General features: G+C 34.6%; 1 protein-coding gene across 1 annotated transcript; it reads left to right on the top strand.

Moving 5' to 3' along the window:
* The first annotated feature begins 265 nt into the window (after positions 1–265).
* LOC149018552 (zinc finger CCCH domain-containing protein 1-like) lies at positions 266–8,169 on the top strand. Its single transcript, XM_089154382.1, has 4 exons — positions 266–424; positions 6,271–7,036; positions 7,415–7,584; positions 7,714–8,169. Exons 2-3 carry the CDS (start codon positions 6,320–6,322, stop codon positions 7,451–7,453), a joined length of 756 nt encoding a protein of 251 aa, XP_089010508.1. The 5' UTR covers positions 266–424; positions 6,271–6,319; the 3' UTR covers positions 7,454–7,584; positions 7,714–8,169.
* The last annotated feature ends 4,319 nt before the right edge of the window (positions 8,170–12,488 follow it).

Genomic DNA, 12,488 nt, shown 5'->3' with positions numbered 1-12,488 from the left:
TATTTTTCTAGATTTTATACTAAAATAACTTCTTCTTTTTTTTGGTAAACACTAAAATAACTACTAAAGTTACTAATTTCTTAAATTTCAAACATAGTCTCACAAATAAAATCGGAAAAGGAGTCGATTTACGCTGAAAACTGATATAATATTATTAAAATATGTCCGAACATAATCGGATGTAGATATTATATTACCACTCTCTGAATTCGATCCGTTTACGGTTTACCCCCTAATAAATAGGGCTCTACAGTTACGCTTTCAACTATTATTTTCTGTTTCTGATTTTCTTCCTCTTTACCGGCCTCGAACCTTGTTCTCAATTTAGATACACGAGTGCCTCAACCATTTAGAAGCCAAGAAGCCAGTCTGTTGTTTTCTGTTTGGTCGCCTCTTTACCGTTTCCTGCGGAAGAATTTGTAAGGTATTTTTCTTTTTAATTTAGAAGATGTATCTCCCTATCTTCTTATAATTTGATTGATTCATTGTACGATTATTTGAAGTTCGTTCATTATTTGTATCTTCTTATTGTGATTCTTTGATCGTTGTAATGCTCGGTTTTTGTTTGTTATGTTATGAAATAGATGGTTGTTTCGCTCCTTCTAGGGGTTCGATGATTCATGTTCCTGTCCGTTTGAAGATTTAATCAATAGTTATGGGGGACTTATCATTGCACGTTTTTTGTTTTTGTTCATTTTCCGGCGTGCATTGCTAAATCATTGAGTGTTTTCTCCTGTTCAAGCCATGTCAATGCGTAGGTCTATTTTCAGAGAATTCGGTTGTCTTTATTTTTGGGTCTGTCTGGTGATTGGGTTGATGTTCCTTTTCTTGAGGACTGGGTCTTTTTTTTTCTTCTCTGAAATCCGGTAGACTTGTGGTTTTATTACACAGCGTGGACCTGGGTTCTCATCTGCATTAGTAGTGAAACAGCGAATTTACATGGATTTGGGTGCTTTACTTAAAAGTTGATTTCATCTAAACGGAAGAGTTACCGTAAGTACGTAACAATCTGATGGTTGAGAACTTGTGAACTAACAAATTGCCCGTAAATCAACTGGAGGAAAAGCTCCTAGGAAGCAGCTGGCCACCAAGGCTGGTTGTACCAACCATAAGAAAACAAAAAATGACCAAATAGGAGAAAAAAAATTACAACCAAGTGACAAAATTCAGATTATAATTACGATAATGCATATTACCTTCCTTCTCATATGGGTGAAACACACATGACCATGTGATGGTATCCTTCTCTTATGGGCTTCTATACTTGAACGCTAGTGATTGCTGTGGAAGCCTAGTGGGGCGAGCGGGTGGTGGGGTTGTAGGAGAATGAGAAAGAAAGAGTAGAAGGGAGTGTGGGCGAAGAAGAAGAACCTCTTAGCGAGCGGTCAATGTAGGTCGAGAGAGTTGAGTTCTGCATTCCACCTCTGCAAAGAACCCTTGTTTGATCCGTTTTTCACCGTTTTGAAGCTGGTTCTTATGTATAGATATGTATTGAACCACACACCAATAAATAATTATGTTTTTCAAGTAACAAAAAATTACGTCCTACATCGTTTTGTATCGTCCGATGCATAGTGTTTATATTGTTTTATGGAATCTAGAGAAATTTGTTCGAAAAAGAAACTTATGTCTATGCGCGAACCAGCTGATATTTTTAGAGATGGTGAAATTGTTTCGTCTAATACATAGCGTTTATCCTTTTCGGATGGTTTGATACATGTTGTTGCGAACGAACCAGCTTCCAAATGGTGAAATACGGATCAAACAAGGGTTTCTTTGCAAAGGTGGAACATGGCTCGACCTATGTCGACCACTCGCTAAGAGTTGCTAGTCTCCTCCTCTTTAGCTTCGCTTTTGTGACATCTCCTGCAGTAGTAAGTAATATGGTTTGGTGGTTAAGGTATTGGTGCTCCCTTTTTTTTAATTTATACAAGAGGGAGTTCTTGTCCATAACCACTTGTTCAAGCTATAATATTATTACAAGAGTTTGTGGGGTCAATCCAAATTTCTGCTTTTAATGTTTATCTATTTTGGAGTTTTATATGTTGATCCTTTTTCTCTATTTCAGTCCATCAATTGGTATAGTCAATGGTTTTTGAAAACCAAATAGAAAGGGATAATTGATTGTAATAGACCAGTAAAGAAACCAACTATGGACTATGTTTTTTGAAAACCAAATAGCAAAGGGATAATTGATTGTAATAGACTAGTAATAAACCAACTATTCACTAGGGCTTTGGTATCTATTATCATTCTCAATTATGGGAATTTTTCATTATTTTAAAGGGTTTGGCATCTATTATCAGTTTTATTTTTATTTAAGGGAAATATGGATGGTTAGTTAATGAGATTTGATAGCATTTCTTATCACATTGTCATGTGTGTTTCATGCATATGGGAAGGAAGGTAATAGAGCTGCTGATTGGTGCTCAAGGATTATCCATTTAGAGGATGATGCTTTGAAGATCATTCAGTAACCTCCTCCTGATCTGGAGGAGCTCCTAAAGGCAGATTTTCTGGCTACTCAGGCCTTGATTTTTTTTCTCCTTCTTGTTTTTTTGGGCTTCTGCCCCCTGACTGTATCTAAAAAAAACTTTTTGTTCATTATGGATTGTGGATGAGAATTTCATTCTCCTCATTTATGTGCAGGTTAAAAATTTTAAGTTAAGATGAGGGTAAAATGGTCAATGCACATTCCTTTTATGAAAGCATATTTTTTTCTTCCTTTCTCACTTCTCACTCTCAAACCCTAATGTTGCTTTAGCAAGAATGAACTCCTCACTTCTCAAGTAGCAACTGATTATTTGTTATTTTACTCATGTTGATCTTTTATCTTTTCTTTTTGTTTTGTTTGTGATGGGATTTACATTAGATTGTGTTCTTGAGGTTGAATGTTAGGTTTTTTGATCTCTCTCCTTTGATCCTTTTTCTATAGAATTTTTGTTTTCCTCAAATCCCTTATTCTCCCTCATCTTCCACTCCCTCTAATCTCTAGTATTGTTTCCTCCCTCTTTTTGTTGTTATTACTAGTGATGTCTGCATGTGATTCATATCATTCTTGTTTATTTGTTAATTAGTGGACAGCAAGAAGCCATCAGATCATATAATTTTTGCTCAGCTTCTGAATCAAAATACCGAATACTAGAAAGCAAGATCAGATTTGATTTCCACCTGGTGGCACTGCAACTGATTCTCCTGTCCTGTTAAAAATATCCCCAGGCATTCCCTCCTGACTGAGGATATTAATAAGGTGTGCCCTAGTCTGAACCATTTGATTCCTCAGCAAAGTCGTTTTCGAAACCAAAATTGCTTCCTATCATCAGTTTTTTTTTGGGTGGGGTTCTGAACTTTATCTCTATTTCGTACACAAAATTTCATCAGGAGGTAGAGTGTTACTGATTTTCTTTGATTAGGCTCTGTCATCTAACCTTTATTACATGTTGACTAAGCACCTTCTAGAGGCAATTTGCCCTGTTGGACTGGCCATGACCATAAACCTTTTACTGATGTGGCAATCCATCAATGGATCCCAAGTTCTCAACTGCCAAGTGCTAATTGTTTGTCCTTTGAAAACACATTTGTAAAATCAAAAGATCACATGACTGGCATAAAATCACTAATAGAGAAGTTAAAAAACAGAAGCCATTTTCAAAGTCTTCACCATACCTAGGAGAACTCCTTGGTTTTACTGTTATTTATTGGAATCAGAATTTAACCAAGCACAACAAGGACAGTTTGGTCATAAGGATAGGGAGATTTTTTTTTTAAAAAAAACTAAAAATTAAGGACGGAGACTATGCGTGGCCCCAAAAGCATGCCATGAGCCAATAGATTTTTAGGTGGCAACAGTCACAAGCAAGCAATAAAGTAGAAAGGAATAGAATTTCAAAAAAAAAAAACCAAACATTCACTTTATGCTATTTGGAGATCTTCTACCGGATCACTTTAGAATTCCAAGTTCATCTCTTCAGCATTCTATTATTATTAGCTAAGGTTTTTGGGGTGTTCTCTCAAGGTTGGTCTTAAAGTTGGGTTTGATCTGATCTTCTATATGGATTAAGGCTGTTTCAGCTGATATGCTTATTTTTTATGCATTTTTCCTATAATTATTTAATTGTTAAATGTTTTGATTAGTTGGGCTTTTTGTATCGATTTTTGTTATCATTTTTAAGTAATTTTTCATTTTGACATACCAAACTTATTTTCTATTTCATAATTTATTCTTGTCAAAAGTCACCAAACCATTTTTCATTTTTGGTCAAAAATGAATTCTTTTACTCATTTCTTTTAAATAGGCATTGAGTAGGCATAATAGAGAATGAGAATTGATACCAAAAAGCGCCTTAAGGCCAATGGACCAATAGGTGATTGGTTTATCCATGTACAAGGTGGTGGAGAATACAAATGAATACATTTGCATGGCACCAATTACTGTTGTTGATTACCTTGGAAGTGTTTCTACAAATCTTGAATTTAGGCTTTCATAGAGTAATGTGGTTCCAGAGGTAAAACTTTAAATTGATTGTTTAGGTTTGTGCCATCTATTTACAAAAATGTTATCATTTAGTTTTTTGTTTTTTTTTTTTTCTTTTAAAATAATAATTACAATAATTCACTACATGTAATACAAAATGGGAAAAATGGTTTGGTGAATTTTGTTACCCCCTTATTTGGTGAATTTTGTTAAAAATAAGTTATTTGGTGAATTTTGTTAAAAATAAGTTATAGAATGAAAAATAAGTTTAGTGTCAAAATAAAAAATTATTATTAAATAATAGTGAGCAAGTATAAAAGAGGGGAAAATGATGATTTTTATAAAAAAATGTGTATTGACTATTTTACCCTCTCTTACCATAAAATTTAAGCAAATTTATTTTTGTAGAAATTTTAAGTAAACATGTGCATAAATGAAGAGAATGAAATTTTCACCATAATTCATAATAGACAAAAAGTTCATTATTGATTTTGGAAGATTTTCTATTATTTTAAATAAAAATAAAACCGATAATAAATGCCAAACAACTTAAAATAATGAAAAAACCTCGTAATAGAGAATGTGAATTGATACCAAAAAGAGCCTTACTCACTACATGTTATACATGGGGAAACCCCCCCTAAAAGATTGCTAATTACTTAACCTTCCTTTCTTATGAATTAAAAACACACTATATGCCCAGTCAACAAACACTACTACATGCCAGGAACATTTTGGATCACTGTAATGCCTTTCTTTCTTTGCTTTTATTAATTTTTCTTATAATTAAAAACACACACACACACAGAGTTGAAGTATTCATTAGTACAATCTTGGTTACTGAACTTGAATGAATGTGTTAGTAAAGAATAAGATCTTTCATAAGTATAACAAATAAAATCTGATCTAAAGTGGTGTCATGTCCTCTTGGTGTTTATGAACTACAGGTTTAATTAATAGGTGCATGATAGAATGATTATTTATTAGTTGTTGTTGCTATGTTTTTTTTTAAGAATTAGTTTTTTTTTTTATTTTAACAAATAAAATCTGATCTAAAGTGGTGTCAAGTCCTCTTGGTGTGCATGATAGAATGATTATTTATTATTTGTATCTGTTGTGTTATGTTTAAATTAGACCATTTACTTACATATTTTGATAATTTCCATTCAATTCCACACTCATTGATATGTATCTACAATGAAATACGATACAAAGCAAATGTCTCTTAGTCTTGAGGGTCATAGAAAGATATGGACTGACCGGAGATGAGGTAATGAAATACCTCTGATACAGTATCAATGTTCGATACTTTAAACCTTGGGAAAGTTGGAGTCTTTCTCAAAAATTTCCCATGTCACCTGTTTGGCCAATGGAAACACCAAATCTTCCCCATAAATACTGTAACTTGCACAACTCATGTAGTCTTGCTTTTCATTATTATACATGGTTATAGGACTAGAAAAGAGAAACTGCACAGTCCAGTCATTAGGAAACTCAAATTTACACCAATCTTTTGGTTTGCTAACCATCTCATAATGCATGCAATCGAAGAGCATCTCACTGTTCCAGCTGTCAAATGCATCTCATATTATGTTTTAAATGTTTGCTATATATATGCCTATATTATGGCTTATATAATAGCCATATTCTACATGTACATATCATTGTTGTAATTTTTTTACCTCCCAGCTTTTTGAAAAGCATTATTGCCATCTAGCCTGTTAAATGTTAATTGCTTTACGCATTTGTATCCATATGATTGCCGATCCTGAACTGACTGACTGATGCTCTTCCAGGTTGTGAATCCCCCTTTCTCATTCTTGTTATTTCAGTCGTATCTTGTTAATGGCGGATTCCAGTGAACAACTGCAACCCTCTGAACAAGTCTGCAGTTTTTTTAGAAAACCCTCGAAAAACAAAAACATCAGAAAGAGAAGAAATCATGAGGATGAGGATGAAGAAGAGAAAAGTGATAATTTGATAAACAAGAAAAAGAAGATTACGGCAAAGGTTGACAACAAGCTCCACTTCTCGACTGAGTCTTTAAAGCAGTCACTATCAGGTGAATCAAAGAAAGATCATGATGCTCCTATCTTCCAGTTTGAGTCCTCAAAGGAAATTCAAGTTCAAAATGATAGTCAGGCTACAGCAACATTAGAAATTGAGACTGAATTCTCGAAAGATGCTAGAGCACTCCGAGAGAAAGTCCTTAAGAAAGCAGAAGAAGCTCTTAAAGGGAAATCCAAACCTGGGGATGATAAGTTGTATAAAGGTATTCATGGATATACTGATCACAAGGCTGGATTCCGAAGAGAACACACTGTCTCTGGAGAGAAGCTTAGCGGATTTCATGGCCCTCTTAGAGCATCAGCTCATATTAGGTCTTCAGCAAGGTTTGATTATCAACCAGATATTTGCAAGGATTACAAGGAGACTGGTTATTGTGGATTTGGGGATGCTTGTAAGTTTATGCATGACAGAGGAAACTATAAGTCTGGATGGCAGATGCAAAAAGAATGGGAGGAAGCTGAGAAGGAAAGGAAAAGGAATTTTGCTTTGAAGGTAATATCCTTCTCATTTCTTTAATCCTTGAACTTATCATTTAAATTTTTTTTTTTCCAGTTAATCATTTCGGTTGGTAGAAATGGTTGAACTGTTATTGCTGTGTGGCTTAGAGGTTTCCAGGCCATTCATTATGGAACAGAATTGTCCAAAATCCAGATGATTGGGACAAATCCATATCCATGTGTGATGCAACTAGAAATAAAATCTCAATATGTTTCCGTTGTTGAACCTTTTTGTTTGTTGTGGCTAAGTTTTGAGTAGTGGGCTTCCAACTGCTTTTTATCCTCAAATTCCAAAAGGGATGGAGCCAGTAAATTAGCAAGTTATTGGTTAATCTCAATTGATTTCGGATTCTTCATTTGGATACTCTTGCAGGTCCATGGTTCACAACTTCTCTACACCTCCAATCATTAAACTGGCGAGCATGTTGTGACGTTTTGCAGAATTTCCCGTTTGACTCCATTTCTGTAAAGTATTGAGTCTGTTAACGTGTTCGTAGCTTCAGTCTAATCAGATCAGAATTTTCATAATCCTTATTCCTGCAGGTAAATGAACTAGAGAGCCTGTTTAGTCTAGGAACAACAGACTTCTAAATTTCCAATTTCTCTGGAATATTAGGCGATTGGTTCTATTTACATTGAGAGTTTTGATGTTCTCTAGTTATGATGATTCAGGTGTTGCCATTGTTGATGGAAAGCTACCACTAGTTGCGAAAGATATCAAGATACCCTTGCAAATGGAGATCGCCATGGAAAGTTTGGTGCCGTTTGGACATTTGATTGTATGCTCTTACAGCAATGGCAATGGTTCTGAATTTTATTCTCATACAGCAATGGCAATGGTTCTGAGCTTCTGGACCTTATTGTCTAAACACATAATCAAATTTCTGTTTCCAAAGTTACAACTAGTCTCAAATTTGAAGTGCATTAATTTGTTGCACTCTTGGCCAGGAAAGTTAAAAGCTATGGGAAGTGTAGTTCATGTTGTATATCATAAACAAATATTGCATGCTGTTAGTTGGAAAATTCTTGAAATATGAAATGGGTGGACACATTATGGTCTTCCTTATCCTGGTTCATCTGGAAAAGCAGGAACAAGTTCACATTTCAAGGGGAAACCCCCTATTTTAATAAAACTCTAATCCAATTTTCAAGTTTAATTGCAGTGCAGTGCAGAATGCTCTGGTGCTTTCTTCTTCACCCTCCCCCTCTAGCCAGGTTTCTACTAGAACTGTGGAGGATGTTCACTCTCACCTCATTTTCACCGATGTTGCTTGGGATGCCCACTCTTCTCAAGGGGGTCGAGGCTGCATTATTTGGACACCATCGGGTTCATTTCTAGTGGCAAAATATGTTGCCTGCTACAGTGCTTCTGCTGCCCTGCTTGAATTAGAAGCAATTAGGGATGCAATTCTGCTTGCTGTGAACCTTGGAATTCGACGAGTTTGTATTCACACTGATTTCAAACTTGTGGTTTTTGCACTTGCTGAAGAAAACTACAGTTTTGATTGGTTATGCAAAGGTCTTTTTCATTAAATTTCAGTCCTTAGTATTTCTTTTGATCTGTTTCAAGTTGTATTTATTAATAGATAGAAAAATTATATAGCTGATTTCCTTGCTTTGGGTGCAAAGAAACTATCTTTGTCGCGCGTCTGGTAGTCGTCCCCACCCTTTTTCATTATCGACCAATCCCTTGTTCTGACCAGGCAGATCTCTTGTCATATAATATTTCTTTTGGTTCAAAAAAAAAAAATGGAAAATTCAAGCATGTGTGGTCTATTAGTGTGTGGTTGATGATGTTTCTATGCTAGAAGCATATTTTTTGGTGTTTATATTCTTAAAAAATGTTTGAAAAACATGTTTTAAAAAATATTTTTAAGACAAAAACATGTTAGATATACTTGTTCTTAGAAATTTGTGTTTGGTGAAATTTTATTTTGAGCAAGTATCAATAATTACAAAAATAATATTATCATTTAATTAACTATAAAGGATAATCATATACTTGAAATAAAGTGAAATTTAAATTTAAAGAGTTTAAGACACATTTATAATTCAAAGTAAAATTTTATCCCAAAAAAAAGTAAAAATTAAACTTAATGAGGATCTTAAACAAGACTACCCATTAAGAAAAGTTCTAAATTAAAGGGTATATGACACATTCAAATTTAAAAGAGTATATGACCCATACAAATTTAAAAGTAAGTTATAGGAAAAATCTACAAAGGTATTCAGGCATACAATGCCTTTTATCATTTCATTTGCAATGTTAATTCTAGCAACGTTCATTGCATTTGAGCTGGTTTTTTTATTCATACTTTTAGGTCTTGTTTGGTTACATGAATCAAGAGATTTGAGGATCTCCGGATTCAGAATCTGAGAATTATACTTCGTTTGGTTGTAAAAATCTCTAGATTCATGAAATCTAGAGATTCACCTTTTTACACTAAAAACGTGAATCTGTAGATTTATGGGTAAATGGTGAAATCCGGAGATTTCAAAAAAGCTATACATTTGCACATTCACAAAAATTATGTTGATCAAATAGTTTTTTAGGATGAATCCAAATATTTCATTCCACAACCAAACATTTAATTTTATAAATTATGGCTCCATGGATTTTAAAATTTTTAGATATTTGATATCTCCAGACTCATGTAACCAAACAGGCTCTCAAAGAGTTTTTACATCATACCTTTGATGAGATGGATTTAGATGATTTTCAATTTTCACACCATGACACCATTATTCTAGAATTTTGCAAACTCTTTATTTGCAATATGCTCTTCACAAATAAAATGTGAAGACCACAACAAGCAATCATAATGTTAATTTGGATGCTAATGAGATAATTGGATATGGTCCTCAATATATTAAACTTATTGTTAAGGATTGCAAAACTATACTCTATGACATTCTTAAGTGAAGAATGTCTATAATTGAATAATTTATGGGTAGACCTAGGTCTTCTTCTATAACCCCTGTAATCCCGAGAAAATTTTCACCCTGTAATGCTACTAAAAATCTAAGCTAATTTGCATATTTCAAGTCCACCACATAATACTTTTCTACAAATATACTTTCAATAGAAATCATGCTCTATTAGATTAGTATATATAAAATATATGAAAAAAAAATGGTATTCCATTTAGTTTTTTTTTTTTTTTGGTGGGGGGTTTGTTCGGGCCGTTGCGCGCCCCCACGTTTTCTTCCTTAGGGGGGAGCTTTATATTAATATTATTAGATGGTGGATGTACAAACTGTAAACTCACATCTTTTCTTATTTGTTCAAATATGCGAAAATCTCTAACGCTACCTTCCCCTCTTCCATATACAAAGGTAAATTTCATGTTGAATGTGCATGCACTCATCACATTCTATGTTGTAATACATTATTTATTTCAGTATCTCGTCTGCTTTTCTCTAGGTACTATTGCACTGATGTGAATTCCATAAATTGCACCAACACAATCCTGAAGAAAATATCAAATCGAATAAATCGATTTATGAATTTTTTAATAAAAATGACTTTGTGGACTTATATTACTAAAATGTATGAAATGCAAATGTTTTAAGAATTGCCTTAAAATATGGATACTATTTTGGTTGGTAACAATTTCAGCAAGAGTTGTATCAAAAGATGGTGGTTGAACCTTTTTTTTAGCTAAAAGTAGTATGGCTCTCAAAATTGTCCTAAAGAATCGGTTAACGGTGTTCCCTAGGTGTTGAAATATCCTAAACGTCTCTATTACTCAACTCCTCGGGCAGATGACTATTATCATAAACATAGCAATTTGCTCATTAATCTAAGATAGTGAGAGTCCTTTAACCATCCTCGATGCATCATTAAAGCACAAAGATTATGAAATACGTGTCTCTCAACTCTAAATTCTTCATTGCACCTAGTTGCATGGCCATTTAGAGTTTCATGCACCAATAATGGTCTTGGATGTTGACCATCTCTATATGATTCCCTTATAGGAAGCAACGAGTAAATTAGAGGTACTCTTTTCATAAGGCTGTGTTTGTTTGTAAAGGTGGGGTGGAAAAAAAAAAAAAAACATGTGGGGTGGAAAAAGTGCAGCATGATGGTGCTCACTCTATGGTCTGTGCAGAGAAAGACAAAAAATGTTTGTTCTTATTTTTCGGCACTGACCAGAGGCACGCTGTAAAGTGCTTCAGCACTGGTTTTGAAGATTTTGGGACCTGAGAGCATACAATGAAAGAGGATGTAAATCCATTGCAATCTACAAGGTCTGAAACATTAATAGGAAGAGTTTATTTCGAACCTAATTTTTCTGTAGATCTGTAGAAACGCGAAAGAGGGTCAAGAGGTTGTTGGCGCGTGTGGCTTTGGAATTAAACTTGGAGGTTGGGGGGGGGGGTCGTTTCGTTTGGGTGTGGGGGGATTTTCCCCCATTATGAATTGGTTACGTTTGGAAGGGTATGTATACTTTGGCAAGGGTTTTTTGCATTTAGGAAAGGGTATTTTGGTCTAGGGAAAAATATACCATAACTGAAGTGAAGTTTTACTTTTATATAGTGATATGATATGATATGATATGATATGATAGTATATAGTATAATATAGTATATGATAGTATGATACGATATGATATGATATGATATGATAATGAATCAAGACAGCCAAGACTTCCCCCAACTAGCCAAATTATCTCTATTGTGGTTATTGCCATGGAGTTAGATATACATGAGTCGAGAGATTCATCCATTTGAGAAAAATGGTACAAGAGAGAAGCCCTGATTCCCCCAAGTCAAACTTTCCTTCGTATGGAGTGTTTCATCTTCCTCCGTATGGAGTGTTTCTTTTCCTCCCTGTGGAGTGTTTCCTGATCTGTATTCAACCCATCATCAAACTCTAAATTTCTGCGTTCAACCATCTTCTTCCCCATTTTACCAAAAACAAAAGACCATCATCGTCCCCATTTATCATCTTCACTCATCAGTGCCTAACCGTCTTCTTCCCTTTCTAGTATATTCACTCATCCTTCTCCTCCACCATCATGGAGAATAACTCATTTAAAACATGCAACAGTTGAGGATGATCGGTTGATGTTGATGTGACATTGCTCAGCCAGATTGAATGGGCTATACTCTTGTAGGAAAATTGTTCTAGGAAGACAGTCGTAACAAGTCTGATTGAAGCCCTTCCGAAGGCATGGAATACAAAGATGAATGTAGACGTTACATCCATGGAGGAGCACCTGTTTATGTTCGTTCCAACATGCGGTGCATGGAGAATGTTATTTTGAAGGACCTTGTTGCAGGGGGACTTGATTGTTCTTGAAGCTTGGAAAGATGATAAGAGATGGTTTTTGACTCGGTTGATTTTGGATTCGATGCATGAAGTCCCTTTTGACTTGTTCTCTCTTGAACTTGCTTGTCAATTAAGTGAGACACTAGGAGAACCTTTGAAAGTGATGTTAATC

The sequence above is a fragment of the Hakea prostrata genome, chromosome 4 (genome assembly GCF_041222555.1).
Source record: "Hakea prostrata isolate BN-2017 chromosome 4, UWA_Hpros_2, whole genome shotgun sequence".
In the NCBI taxonomy this organism is placed as follows: Eukaryota; Viridiplantae; Streptophyta; class Magnoliopsida; order Proteales; family Proteaceae; genus Hakea; species Hakea prostrata.
The sequence above is the reverse complement of the archived record's forward strand: the minus strand, read 5'-3'. Positions and strand labels throughout refer to the sequence as shown.